This window comes from Planococcus citri, chromosome 4, assembly GCF_950023065.1.
Source record: "Planococcus citri chromosome 4, ihPlaCitr1.1, whole genome shotgun sequence".
NCBI lineage: Eukaryota > Metazoa > Arthropoda > Insecta > Hemiptera > Pseudococcidae > Planococcus > Planococcus citri.
Genome location: NC_088680.1, coordinates 68,444,550 through 68,459,918, shown reverse-complemented (window position 1 = coordinate 68,459,918; position 15,369 = coordinate 68,444,550). Strand labels below are relative to the sequence as shown.

General features: G+C 36.7%; 2 protein-coding genes across 2 annotated transcripts; one reads left to right on the top strand and one right to left on the bottom strand.

The window, feature by feature from the left end:
- Positions 1 to 359: 359 nt before the first annotated feature.
- On the bottom strand, positions 360 to 6,155 carry Pp2C1 (protein phosphatase 2C). Its single transcript, XM_065365111.1, has 9 exons — positions 5,707 to 6,155; positions 5,413 to 5,547; positions 5,113 to 5,328; positions 4,814 to 5,040; positions 4,608 to 4,742; positions 4,259 to 4,533; positions 3,928 to 4,185; positions 1,855 to 2,057; positions 360 to 1,777 (listed from the first exon to the last, which is right to left on the bottom strand). Exons 1-9 carry the CDS (start codon positions 6,005 to 6,007, stop codon positions 1,446 to 1,448), a joined length of 2,082 nt encoding a protein of 693 aa, XP_065221183.1. The 5' UTR covers positions 6,008 to 6,155; the 3' UTR covers positions 360 to 1,445.
- Positions 6,156 to 6,355: 200 nt separating this feature from the next.
- LOC135846100 (cytospin-A-like) lies at positions 6,356 to 14,812 on the top strand. Its single transcript, XM_065365110.1, has 12 exons — positions 6,356 to 6,880; positions 6,946 to 7,101; positions 7,174 to 7,533; positions 7,599 to 7,865; positions 7,939 to 8,130; positions 8,207 to 8,476; positions 12,979 to 13,141; positions 13,214 to 13,408; positions 13,486 to 13,590; positions 13,662 to 13,775; positions 13,844 to 14,118; positions 14,192 to 14,812. Exons 1-12 carry the CDS (start codon positions 6,467 to 6,469, stop codon positions 14,297 to 14,299), a joined length of 2,619 nt encoding a protein of 872 aa, XP_065221182.1. The 5' UTR covers positions 6,356 to 6,466; the 3' UTR covers positions 14,300 to 14,812.
- Positions 14,813 to 15,369: the final 557 nt, after the last annotated feature.

Here is a 15,369-nt window from a genome sequence, read left to right as displayed (position 1 = left end):
GGATGTTGGAGAAAATCGATGTAACTAATCAACGGATCTCATTTTTTCAGAGCTCTGAAAACCCTAACAAACCACACGTCATTTTTTCAATTTCCAGGAAATTTTTGGTGACCAATAATGGTGGCAAGGGAGCGGTGGAATCGGAGCTCTGTACCCTCAAAATCAAAGGTTTTTCGAATCTCATCAATAAAAGTTGATAGTTGTAAATATCACAAAAATGTACTATCGATTGAATTTTCAAACCAAATTTCAATACATTTCCATGTACGACGAAAGCCCTCCAATCATATTAACAAGCACAAACTGATCAATTCAAACGACAGATCACGCCGTAAAATGCAAACAATAAAACAACCGAATAATTACGAAGAATTTAATTACTCTTCATAATCTACGATAAAACAAAATAAAACCACGATGCATGGAAATATTTTCACCAAAATTTGTACACAATAAAAATAAATAAATACGATAAAAAATAAAATGAAACAATTCATCATTTTATACACTAATTACAATTTACAAAATACAATTGCAACATTCGTGTGAAAATATCAACAATTCGATAAACTCGTCTGTGTTTTAGAAGCAATAAGCGACAATATTTTAGCTAAAAAAATATACACTAATAGTACAAATTAAATTCGTAAATATTTAGATCACCGAGTAATGATTCGAAAAAATTATATTTTTAACCGAGTCGTTTCAAATTGAAAGAAAATAAAAACCTCATTGAGTTAGAAATTTCACAGAAATACCGTCAATGAAAAAATATAAATTATAAGCTCTGGATTCGACCAAATTAACAAAAAAAATCATCTATCCTTAATAGTAGCGTTAAACTATGAAAATAAAATTTAAAATAAAAACCTCTCAGAGTGCTTATATAAGTAGTGTAAAAAAAATGCGATAGACATAACTGAGCTGCTAATGTGGAATTGCAAATTCTTTTTCAAAATTGTAAAATTATTTAAACACGATTACGAGAATTATTGCGCCGCAATACATTTTTAGTCGTAATAAATAATAAAATAGATCACAGCAATTAATCCATACTACCGCATTTGTCAACGTCGACGACGTCGACATTCGACAATTTCAAAATTCATTTTTGATACGTTAATAAAATATCACAAAAAATAAAATTTTAAACTTCATCGTTATTATGAAAAATAAACGAAGTATTCTCTTCTCATATTTACCTATTCGATAAAACGAATAAAAACTAAGCTAACAATGGGGAGAGAGGGGGAGGGGGATAATCAACAATTCAAACTGTCCGCGGCATGATACACAGTACACAAAAAACATACAGGAAAAAACACAATGATCAATACAAAACTAAAAATGTGTAAAATGCCGATCACACAACACATTGATAATACAAAATAACGAACACACACACACACGTACATTTATAAAAAGAAACAATCAACACGATAAAATCACTTTATAATTCGTTTAGAGGCGCTTCGACGCGTTGTAATTGATGACGACGCTGAGAAAGACGACATTCTGGTTAATTTTTTGTTCGAAGGGCACGAGTATGAAGACGAACGAACGCATTTCGATTTAGGACTAATTGAACGTTGCAAGCAAGATTTGGAAAGAATCTTGGTGGCTTTCGGGTCTTCGGTCTTTGGTTTGTTGATTACTGTGGTTAAATCTATATTTCGCGAACGCAGCGTTCTCACCGGTGTATTGGCTAGAGTATCTGAGCGTAGGATTCGGGTGGTGGTTTCTTGAGGCTTGGTCGATTTCGAATTTAGATGTTTATCTGAAGTGGGTGAAAAATGATTAGCAAAATATTCGAATGAATTATTATAATATTTCGATGTGAAAGGATCAACGTACCTGATGAAACTAACGATACAGGGGCACTTAAACATCTCCAGTGGATATCTTTGTTCTGTTGTTCGAAACTGTACTTTCGACGTTTCGATTTACTCTTCCTTAAACTCGACTGCGAACTAGACGAAGGTGTATCTTTCCACCTTTGTGAAAATTGTTCGATATTTTCCACGTCGCTCATTCTTTCTTCTTCTTTTTCTGGTAACCTGTTTCAAAAATTCATCGATATTTGAAAAAAGTTGCAAAATTGAAAATATCGACTATTAGTCCGGCATATGACAATAGGAGTAATTGCACCCCCGCCCCCGATCCTCCGGGACATTTTTTCCTAAAGGGAACATCCTAAGGAACATTTTAAAGGACAGGTCAGCCAAAATCGCAGATTTTGCGTTTCAACTTAGGACTTGCACGAAATTTTTCAAATTTTACAAAGGTAGATCGAAAGATCATGCAAAAATTCATCATTTGTCAAAATTTCAAGTGCTAAAGCGCGTTTTTTGATTTTTGGTGAATTTTTGAAAATTCAATTTAAGCTAAAAATGAGGGAAAAAATCAAAATTTTACCAAATTGACCAAGAAAGCTGAAATTTGGGATATACCCTATTTTCGACATGCCAAATCGATTGGAAACGGTTTCAACCCGTTTTGAGCAGTTCTGGAGCCTCCAGCAGATTTTTGAAACTCGAAATTCCCACAAAATTGGAGTTGTAAAGCTGAAATTTATTCTAAAAACCAAATTCAATACGCTACGAAGTACTGCAGGTGAATTTCGAGTCGTTTTGGAGCCTACAGCGACTTTTTGAAAATTCCTGAAGCCTCCAGCAGATTTTGGAAACTTTAAATTTTAATAAAATTTCATCAAATGGAGATGTAAAGCTGAAATTTACTCTACACTCCAATTTTAACACTCTCAAAAGACGACTTCAGGTGTGTTAAAGTCACTTTAGATCCTCCAGCGACTTTTTTAAAAATTACTGGAGCCTCCAGTGGATTTTTGAAACTTGAAATTTCCCCAAAATTTCATCAAACTGAGATGGAGAGTCGAAATTCATTCTGCAAACTGATTTGAATGCGCTACGAAGTTGACTGCTGGTGGATTTCAAGTCGTTTTGGAGCCTCCAGCGACTTTTTGAAAGGTTGTATGACGTTTTTTTGGAAAACTGAAATTTTCTACAAGTAGCTGGAAGCTTCAAAACCATTTGAAACCGCTATGTAGTCTGCGAAGTAAATTTCAGCTTGCCAAGTCCATTTGATAAATTAATGTTGTGGGAATTTCAAGTTTCAAAAATCTACTGGAGGCTCCAGTAATTTTTAAAAAAGTCGCTGGAGGCTCTAAAATGACTTGAACACACCCGAAGTCGTCATTAGAGAGTGTTAAAATTGGAGTGTAGAGTAAATTTCAGCTTTCCATCTACATTGATGAAATTTTGTGAAAATTTAAAGTTTCAAAAATCTGCTGGAGGCTCCAAAACGACTTGAAATTCACCTGCAGTACTTCGTAGCGTATTGAATTTAATTTTTAGAATAAATTTCAGCTTTACAACTTCAATTTCATGGAATTTTGTGGGAATTTCGAGTTTCAAAAATCTGCTGGAGGCTCCAGAACTGCTCAAAACGGGTTGAAACCGTTTCCAATCGATTTGGCATGTCGAAAATAGGCTAAATCCCAAATTTCAGCCTTCTTGGTCAATTTGGTAAAATTTTGATTTTTCCCCTCATTTTTGGCCTAAATTGGATTTTCAAAAATTCACCAAAAATCAAAAAACGCGCTTTAGCACTGGAAATTTTGACAAATGATGAATTTTTGCATGATCTTTCGATCTACCTTTGTAAAATTTGAAAAATGTCGTGCAAGTCCTATGTTGAAACGCAAAATCTGCGATTTTGGCTGACCTGTCAATCAAAATGGCCGTCATTTTGTAAGTAAGGCCAACTTTTTTTGGGCAAGTTCGCTTTAAAATGTTCCTTAGGATGTCCCCTTCAAGAAAAGTTGTCCAGGAGGATCGGCGGGGTGGGGGGGGGGTGTAATTACTCCTATTGTCATATGCCGGACTGTATCTTCCGGAAACCACATACCTTAATTTTTGCTTTAATCGAAAATTGTACGAATCCGTGATCAAATTCGTCCCGATGTGTTTTCGTTTATCGCACGAATTCGGAGAACTCGACGTCTGCGGCGTTGTGTTCACAATCGTAACATCTAAGCTATCTTGAAACGAACTCGAAGTATCATTTACTTGAACAGAATCATTGATTTCATTCCTCGAATGCGAAAGAACGCTGTGTTCGGATCCTACATCTATCTTGAAATTATCGCTTCTGTCGATTAAAACCCTGAAAACCAAAAACTAGAGTAATAACGAGTCCAAAAAACTCCATTTGAGCGTCGAAATAGTGTTAATCTTACGTTAAATTAGAATTGAGCGATGATTCCGCGTTCCTCAGACCGTTCGACGAATTATGATACGTTGCAGGCGAGTAGAGTCCGGATTCTTGGTTAATATCCATCGTAGGATACCTCGTAAAAATAGCTACTCCAGAAGAAGGATTCAAATTGGGTGTAGATGAGTGTAATCTCGAACAATAAGATGTATCTTGTCTGTAGGCATTATGGTCGGAGAATATGCTGGTTTGGAGTTCGTCTTCTTTGATCATCAAAGTATGTTTCTGATTCACCAGTAACTGGATCAAAAAATATTACAGATTAGAAAAAAATTAATTCGAAAGAATATTTTCCAATTTGGTACGATACACACTTGAGTTTTAGGAGGCCCAGGAGGATCTAACATCAACGTAACGACACTCGTGTTATCAGCTCTTTGCTTAGCCATTGCCCATCTTTTGACCGCTTTGTCAACCAGCATCTTAGACGGATTAAGCCACTCTTTATTCTGTAACATGAAACATCTCCATTAAATTTCCACGTTAAATAGTCTCGTAAAACTAGCAAATTAAAACGTACATATTGCATAACGAATTGATCCGACGGATAAATATCTTGTTTCTTGTTATGATTCTCTGTAGCTTGTACAATGGCAACAGCAACAGCCGGAGATAACATATTCCACAGACCATCGGTGCCCAAAATTAAACACCTAAATGATTCCACATCGACAGGATACACATTCACATCGGGTTCCGGAGACACGACGAACTTATTCGACGTTGAATTATAACTCCAAAAGTCACCTAAAAATAAGTACGATTCGATTAAAAAAATGAAAAAATATCTCCAAGGATAAGGAAAGCTCCTCAACACACCTAATGCTCGTGCTACAGCTAAGAAAGGTATCTCGTCGATATGCGTAGACCTTCGAACTGGACCTTTATGACCTAACCTAGGTCTATTCCAAACCACTCGAGGCACACCTGATTTCGTGACAACTTTTCCACCACATTCCATAATTCTGTCTATTTCCAAACGTGTTTCTGGTTTATGATCAATCGTCAGTGGTTTAGCTTTCCAAGCTTTTTCTCCTACAAAGTGCAAAAACGGTTATATTTAGAAATTTCCAAATCGAGGTCACAGTATAAACGTTAATGTCTGATATGAAAATGAACCTTTTTCTTGATATCCGAGAACTATACAAGAATCTCCGACATGGCCGACGTAAATTTTGCCTCTTTTGATGAAAGCAACGGTCGCCGTCGTACCCGACGTGCTCGGTAACCCAGAGGCTGTTCGTGGCCAACTTTCTAAAAACACAAAATACCAAGTGTTGAAATATCGTCGATTTCACGATGAGGGTGATTATGTAACACAATAAAAACACCAAAAGAGCAATACAGATTGCTGAGAATCCTTCGTACGTGTTTAATAACTCAAATATCGCAATTGAAAGCTTTAAAACTAACCATGATGTTTCCACATCGTATAATGAGTTTGAATATAACCGTCACGTATAGCTCGTAAAACATCATCGTCGTTAGTCGACCAGAAGCAACTTTGCGATACAATCGAATCTATTAGATGATCTTTGGCATATAGAGCAGCTTCCGGACCTCCGTGACCGTCGAATATACCGAAATAAGCGTATTCTAAATCTTTCAAATCTTCAGTTTGTTGATAAGCGACGGAGAAAGTATCTTCCATATATTTACGTCCACCTTGGCTACAATGACCTGTCACGCGTAGATTGACACCGATTCCAGACATTGTTCCAATTCACAGAAATGATGCAGAATAATACATAAAACACAAATAATTACACAATTCACGATAAAAGAAGTGAAATTTAAATTAAATTTTCACAACGAAAAAAAAAATTGCGCGTCCGCCATTAAAACTAATCAACGATACCGCAATAAAGTCCACCAGCCTGGTGAAAAACACCAAACACTTTCGAAACGACAACAGCGAACCTAGCGGAAATTTTAAGAACTGCGTTTCAATCTCGTTTTTCACCAGGCCTGTTTCGTTTTTCACTCGAATAATCGATTTTTTTCGATTATCGATAATCGAATTATCGCTTTTAACATAAAAACAATGAATCGATGAATAATGAATTAGAATTATTTTGAAATGAATCATAGTAAAAAAAATCATATTTTCTAATCATTTTCGCGATAAAAGTGATGACTTTGTAATAATTCCAGTAAAAAGAATCTATGTAAAATGATAAAGTTTAAAACGTTATTCCGAAAAGGACACAGCTCTTCGAGCTCTAGTAATATTTATAAAAATAAGACCACTGATAACGTAAAATCCAACCAAACTGGAGCTGCTCCAAATTCAAATAATTCCGATGATAACGCCAACGGCTGCGAGAAGCAACTGGTTCCAAGCAACGATGATCGTCTCAATGTGAATAAATCGGAAACCGACGCGGCTCTTGAAAAATACTCCGAACGAGCTATCGACGTTGTGAGTAATGCGGATCATTTGATAAAAGACGACGAATTCGAGAGCATAAAATCACAACTACAGGCTGCGTTGAAAGAAAAAAGTAACTTGGAGACTACTTTACAAGAGCTGATCAAAACTCACGGTGAACTGGAGTCGTTGAACGAAGAAATCGAAGCACTAAAGGTAAGCCTATCTGCGAACATCATTCCTACGATTAATACTCGATTAAACTGTTACCTTTTGTACAGATGCAAAAAGAAGAAATACAGAACAGCATTTTATTACGTATCGGTAACGTTGGAACATTACCACCTTCGAGTGATGTCGAAAATCCGGACTTTGGACGATGCAAAAAACTACCTAATTCGGCTCCAGCTTCGATCGCCCCACCTTCAGGAAGCACTGTAAGATTACTCGAGATCGATGATGCTCAAAATGAACAACGTAATGATAAAAATATACTTAATATGTTTTAGGAAATGCTCAACGCACCAGGATGGGATAAACATTCCAGTAGTAGTCTTAGCGAAGTATCAGTGGCTTGTTTGCAAGATAGAATTATGCAGATGGAGGAAACTCATTACAGCACTAGTGAAGAGTTACAAGCAACTTTGCAAGAACTAGCTGATCTGCAAGTGCAGCTGAGTGAACTTCAAAATGATAACGAAAGATTAGGAGAGGAAAAAGGCGTTCTATTGGAATCCTTGTGTCGTCAAACTGAGAAATTAGAAGATGCCAGGAGTAAAGTAGACACCCTACAGGAGTTGCTATTAGATCCGAGCAAATCAGAGACTTCTTTTTACGAACGTGAACAAAAACTTGTCACTTTACTAAAGGTAATTTTTCGTAGATTTGCGATTTTGTAGTCGATTATGTGATTCTAATTTGTTTCATTTCACAGGATGGCCAACAAGAACGCGAATTCCTCTTAGTTAAACAGAAAGAATTGATGAACGATGTGGAAGAACTCAATAGAGGACTCGAGGTTCAAAAACAAGAATCAAATTCTCTCAGAGAACGCGTTCATTTACTCGAATCCACCGTCGATGCGACCAACGCCGAAAGAAAGCAGCTCGAGCACGAGTTAACTCTCGCCAAAGAAGATAGCTCTTGCAAAAATATAGAAATTAAGAGATTAACCACCTTTTTGGAGAATGCGAGATCTAAAGTAAGCTTCTCGTTCGGTATTATTCGTCGTAAATTGAGCATAGAGTAGTGTTTCTAATCGTCGATTGTTTCAGATCGAAGAATTGGAAGAAGCTCGCGAAAAACAAGGCGATAAAGGTAAATTGGACGATATGATCGATGTGCTTCGTAAAGAAAAAGATCATTTAGAAATTCAGTCAGCTTCGTTGCAAGAACAGTTATCAAAAAGCATGTGCGAAGTAACCAAATTGAAAGAACAATTGCTTCATGTTCAAGAAGAATGCAGAGTGAGAATCATATCCTTCTCTTTTTCCCCTTCCCACTCATTTTGTACATTTTAAATATATTTTGCGAATTCCTTAGGTTGCTCGAAACAACGCCAAATCCGCCATAAACGATATGGAATATAAATGTGAAAAAAGCAAAGAAGACGCAGCCAGATTGAGTAACGAATTGCATAAAATGCGTGAAAATTATCTAGAGCTCGAAGTTCAATGCCAATGTCATCTAGATGATAAACAGCAGTTGAAAAACGTCTTATTACAAACTCAGCAACATTTGGCCGAGTTCGATAGACAAAATTCAGAACTCAAACAAACGCTAGAAGAGGAAAAGAAACAACGAGAACAAGAAGTGAGCTTTTTACTGGTTTTATTTATTCATTTTTTCTCGTATCTGGTCGACATGCCTAAATTGACATGAAAAACTCAATCTAAATCTCAATCTACATCTAAATCTAAATACCCTTCCCCTGCTAGTACTCCAGGAATCTAACTGCTTCATCATCAAGTGTCCCATTTAATTTTCCAGGATCGATTTTTCCTGATAATTCACACTCAAATAAGTGTCTGTCAGTCTGAACATCGCCACATTCACACAGATCATCATCAGCCAACTGCCATCTATGAAGGTTGTACTTTGACCTTGTGACTCCGCTCCTCAATCTGTTTAGTGTTTTCCACAGTCCATATTTCAAGTACTATCCGCTTGTTAGGGCTTCCTGCCTAGTTCTCCCCTGGCTACCTGCATTCCATATGCAACATCTATCTATGCTAGGAGTATCTTTTAGTTCAACTGTTTTCATGAAACTGTGTCTAGATCTGAGGTGGGTTTCTTTCTGCCAGTTCTTCATATCCATACATAGGATGCAGCAGATTCTTTAGCATCTTTGTCTTCTCTACCATGGATGCAACTTCACGTCTGACTGTTGGTGGGGCAATTCCATTCAACTCATATAGGTTATTCAGTGGTGTTGGGTGTAAGCACCCTGTCACCAATCTACATGCTTCGTTTAAGGGTATATCAACAGCTTTGCTTGCATGTGCTGAACAACTCCAAACAGGGCAGGCATACTCTCCCACTGAATAGCACAGTGCCAGTGCAGATGCTCACGAACCTTTGGGCTTAGCTCCCCAACTGCTGCCTGCTAGTTTGCGAATTATATTTGTTCTGGCTGCAACTTTCATTTTAATTGCCTCACAGTGCCTTTTGTAGGTCAAGGACCTATCTAGAGTTACACTCAGGTATTTGGGGTTATCTGCATGCTTCAGCTCTGTTCCACCCCATTGAATATTCAATTGTCGCTTTGCTTCACGATTTCTGAGATGAGAAGAGCATGTCTCCGTCTTTGTTGGATTTGGTTTTGAGGTGGTTATCTTTATAGTATGTGTCCAGTTCTTCTATAGTCTGGTTTAGTGTGTCCTCCACCTCCGCAAATGTATCATGTTGGGCAGTTCGTGCAAGATCATCTGCATACAGAAAGTGGTTAGTATCGGGTCCAATTGGTTGGTCATTGGTGTAAATGTTGAAGAGAATTGGTGACATAACACTGCCCTGAGACAATCCATTCTTTTGCCACCTCCAGGTGCTGTTTTTACCATTGAGTTGAGTGTCACATAGAATCTTTTCTGTCTTTCATCAACATAGTGACTATCTGTGTAAATTTAAAATCCTTTGTAAGGCAGTCGGTGGCACTAGTGGTGTCAAGTATCGCCGAAAAAAGGTATTGATTAGTATCGAATGATTCTCCAAAAGTATCGACACTAATCAATACTCCAATTTTTCACACTTTTGCCTGGTTTTTTTCACTATGGGCCAAGGCCCAGAGGAAAAAATGAAAAATACAGTGATGATTTGACAACAGCTGGAATATCACAAAAATTTGAACTGTTTTTGGTAATTTTTGTTTTTTTCATGATTTTACTCACATTTTGAGGAGGCTCAAACAATATTTTGCACCAGTTTTGCTAAATTTTAACGTAATTTTGTATTTGATACTCGCTCAAAAAGTATCGATAAGTATCGAATACAGCCAAGTATCGATACTATCGATATGTTTTGACACCAATAGGTGGCTCACTGTGTCAAAAGCTGCTGTGAGGTCGACAAACACTACTCAGGGATTGTACTTGGTTACTTTTTAAGTAACCAAGGTACTAAAGTTACTAGTAAATTTTGGTTAATAAAAGTTACTTTTTCTGAGTTTTTTCACTAATTTCCTTTTTTTTCTTCAAAATTTTTCCCAGAACTCTTTTCTTTTCATCAAAAATAATGCCATCTTACCTTTCAGGAATTGCGAATTTTCAAAAGCTTTTGCCCTTCTACTTACATCATCAGGAATGACTTTGTTTTGTGTCTCATATTATCAATTTTTGCAGCTTTCGCCCTCGCTTTGCTCGAGCTTTTACTCATATTTTTACAAATGACAAATACCCGGGTATATGTCATTTTCTGAAAACTTTTAAAATTTGAAAATTTTAAAGCCATGAAAATCAATGTTTTGCATAAAAAATGAGGTTGTTTTATGTTTCGAATCATAAATTTTTCGCAGCTTCCGCCCTAGCTTCGTTTGGGCAGATTTGAATTCTGCTACTGAACTTTTCAAACATTTCCTAAAATGGAAAAATCAACTCAAATTCCAAAAACATAATCCAATCAATAAAAAAATTCAAATGCATTTTTTATCGCTATTTTTGTTTCCGACTTTTGTTTAATTGAAAAATGGTTCGAACCATATCTGACCAATTATTTGGAAAAATCTTGTTGGGGGGGGAGAGTTGAGTCTAGAGTACAAATTTGGGAGAATCTAGCGTGAACTGTTGGGAGAATTTTGGTCACCTCCCCTCTTTTTACATTGAACATTTTTTTGGTCACTTTTTTGGATACTTTTTGGTTACTTTTTCCAGCTTTTTTGGTTACTAAAGTTACTTTTTTTGAGAAAAATTTGAGTACAATCCCTGACTACTCTAGTGACTTTCTTCTTTTCAAAGCCATCTTCAATGTGCTGTGTTAAGTGTACTATCTGGCCAGTGCATGATTTTCCTGGTCTTAATCCCACCTGCTGTCTGATTAGCCCCTCATCTATGTAGTCAGCCATGCGATTTAAAATGACGCTTTCAAAAATCTTGTATAGATGACATAACAAGGAGATAGGCCTGTAACTCTTTGGGTCATTTGCATGTTTGCCTGGTTTCTGTAATGCAATAACATGTGCCTGTCGCCATAGTCTTGGCATTTTTGAAGTTTCTATACAGGTATTAAACATTTTTTGGATCCAATTTACTGCCTTTGGTCCAAAGTGTTTGATCTGTTCAGTATACATGTTATCCACACCAGCAGCCTTCCTATTTTTGGACAATTTGATTGCGGACTTCACTTCTTTGTTAGTAATTGGTATGGCAAAGTTATTCACTTCCACATCCATACATCTTACCACTTTTGTTCGGATGCTTTTGCTGTCAGTCTTACCATTCAGGAGTAGTTGATGGTCTACTTGTTTAGCTGTAACCTGAGTGAAATTACTCTGTTGAGTTTTGCCTCCATTAAGTCTCTTTGCAATAGTTGCCAGGCTCTTTGGCCATCTTTGCAGAAATCCAGATTTTCTACTAATTCCTGCCATTTTTTCTATCTAGATTCTGCTATATCACTTGCTAATTGATTTCCTAGTTCAATGGTTTCCTCACTGAAGGGATTTTCAATTTTCATTGAATTTCTTAACATACTCCTTGTATTGTGTCATGAGGTGCAGCCCCATTCCAGAGATATGCTCCTTTCTTGCTCCCCTTGGAGTATGATCTTTTGAAGCTTTCTTAATGATTTCATTGAAGAGTTCATAATTTTCTGATATTGGCAGTAGGTCATCTATCTTTTCTTCAATTGCCTGTGTAAAAGATTCCCGATTGGCCTTTTTGAAATTGAATCTTGGAGGTGGGTTTTCACATTTAATTGGGCTGATGACCTCCTTAATTTTGTATATAATTGGCCTGTGTTGAGTTCGGGGAATTGGATCTGCTACTCATTTGTGAGATTGTGACATGGACTTGAGATTTGCTCCGAAACAAAAATGTTATCTGGGTTATATCCGTGTTTCCATCTTCCACTATTGAAGGATGCCGGCAGTTTTGCATCAAAGACTAAGTTCAGCTGCTGCTCTTCAGCCCATTTCTCCACTAGGTCACCATCTGTATCATTTTCAGCATATCCCCAGCTTACACTATGGCTGTTGAAGTCTCCAACTATTATTCTCATTTTTGTGGGTGGGACATTGCTGTTTTCTGCCCATGTAAATTCTACGTTTAGTGGTTTGTAAACTGATGAGTGATTGAGCAGTCTCCCATGTCGATTGTTAGAATCTCGACATTATTTTCATCAGACAGTGAAGTACTTATTACCTCCATGTTCAACTTGACTAGTATGGCACTTCCGTATTTCTCATGGGGTCTGTCAATAATAAGTTTCATTCCTTCAATTTTGGGCTTCTGGCTTTCTCTGCTCCTGTGTGTTTCTTGAATGGCGATCACATCTATGTTCAGGTTCTTGACCATTTCAGCTAGTATAACTTCCTTTGGCCCTGACAGGCCCTCTATGTTTATGGACATGATCCTTAAGGGAGGTGTCCTCGTCAGAGGTCCTGAGAAGGGCCGTTTTAACCCGGGCATAGGGTGCATGATCAACCGGTGATGGGATGATTGGCCAGTAGTTGAACTACTGTTTCCAGGGAGTGCCAGCTTATCGAGAAAATTTATTCACAGTTCTTTAAAAAAAAAAAAGAATTCGCGGAGGCTCATCTCTTGCCCCCCCCTGGTTTTATTAGTAAATTGGGGATCGATACTTGATTTTTCGAGTGTTTTTTTCAGAATGCAGAATGGAAACAATTCCAAGACGATTTATTAATGACCGTTCGCGTAGCCAATGACTTGAAAACCGAAGCTCAAAGTGAACTGCAACGATTAGTGCTGGAAAATAAACAATTACGAGATAAAATCAAAGCTCTCGAAACCAAAATACAGACGATATCAAGTATGTGAATTCATCTCAACCGAATTTCAACGCTGAAATGAAACATTTTATAATTTCTTTTTCACTCTTTAGAAGCTGATAATTCTCACGGGCCTTTATTACATCGAACATTATCGAATAACGAAACTTCTTCGATATTTTCGACCGTAATGTCTCAAGAAATGAATAGACGAACTAACGCTAGTAAAATTCTGCGTCAAGATAGCAGATTATCGGTGAAATCTTTAATCGAGAGTATCGAAAGTGCCACGAAACAGGCCAAAACAGGTACCAATCCTCGATACTTGATTTTTCGTCGTTAATTTAGCGATATTTACTGATTATTTGATGTATTATTTGAGCAGCTACGAGTAGCAGAAGCAATTCGGTATCTAGTTTGAACGGAATAACTAATCAGGCGCCAACTTCACCCACGTCTGATCACGATGTAGCTGCTTTATCATGTTATGGTGAATAAATTTACAAATTTTGATGCATTTTATCGAACGTTCTGAACCCCTAATTTTAATTATTTTTGTAGATAATCACGATTTGCATTCGGCGACAAAAAAAGACGATCATTTTTCGCCCACTGCTTCTGTTCTATCTTCGAAAGCGATCGAATTTGGAAGAAAGGCCAGCGCTGGTGATTTGAGTAAGTTCAGATCGAGCTTCGGATCTGATTTTCTTCCAGTATGTTTCACATGTTACCCTTTTTTCCAGGCGAACGAAAAGATCCGTTGCAAGCGTTAGTCAAAAATGGCGGATCGAAAAGAAACGCTCTGTTGAAATGGTGTCAAAATAAAACGATAGGTTATCCAAATATAGATATAACGAATTTCAGTAGCTCGTGGAACGATGGAATGGCCCTTTGCGCTCTTTTACATTCCTATTTGCCGGATAAAGTTCCTTACGAGACGTTAAATCCGGCCGATAAAAAACGTAATTTCTCCATCGCTTTCGACGCTGCTGAATCCGTCGGAATTAAAACTTCTCTGGTACGAAGGATTTTACGATACTACGAACGTACATTTCTCGATGATTTTTTAACCCTTTGATTACCTATTTCAGAATATAAACGATATGATCCAAGAAGAGAGACCAGATTGGAATCAAGTTATGGCCTACGTTGTTGCCATTTTCAAGCATTTTGAACATGAAAATCACGATAAACGTTAATGAGCTTACTGCATCGAATTATTTCTATCTTGGAGCTTTTTTTTTTCTATGTACTTTTCATATCCGGTTTTTATTCTTCATCATTTTGTATTTATTTTTTTTTTACTGCGGATTTATTACGATTTTTGAAACATAACGGTAACTTTGGTCGTTGAAATGACTGAGCGCATGTTCCTATTTTTTAAGTATAAGTTTCCATTATTTATTTTAAAAAACCGGGAATTATCAGAATCAATAGACTGTTTTCTGTTCAGCTGTGAGCTTTTTTACGCGAAATGATTTTTTTTATACGGGGATTTATAATTTGCTTATTTTGTAAAGAATATTTTTTTTATAATGAAGGGTTTTGCGATGTGATTATACTTCATAACATTTTTTTTTCTTTCTTTTGTAGTTTTACTCAAACGCATATATTTGGAATTGTTACCATATTTTTTTTTTATAAATTCCAAAATAACATGTATTTATATTTTTATATAATTATTTTTAAATGCAATTTTAACTTTTTCGAAATGTGATTTATTATTGTGTTTGAGAAATTCACGATTTGGTCATTGGTCTTTGGAATGGGAAACGTAACTCGAAGAATTGGCAAACAGTTCCCACTCCTCAGTGAGTAATCGAACCGAAACCGAAAGTTTTGAAGAGATGAGGATGACCAGTGAAGCTGCTGCTATCAAAAAAATTTTCATCTCTTTTGTAGTTCACTTTTGCTTTCATAATACGTGAGGCTATAAATGACCAACGTTAGGCTATATTTTACGATGAAGAGGTCAAAAAACTGATTTATTAATTTCTAGGTTATCAATACACAGTCTTCGTTTTCATTTTTCGATCGTACGATTTCGTTTTAAAATGTTTTCATTTGTTTTAAAGCGAATGGTAAAAAACTGAAAAATTCATCACTAATAAGTATTACAATCGATAATAAATTAACACACGTTGGAGATACTACATCAGCTCGACCTTGCGTGAACATGATCCTTCCATTTACATGTGACCTTTAATTTCCTTGTATCGTTCGTTTATTTCATTTGCATACGTACTTTTGTTCTAGTAAAGTTACAGAG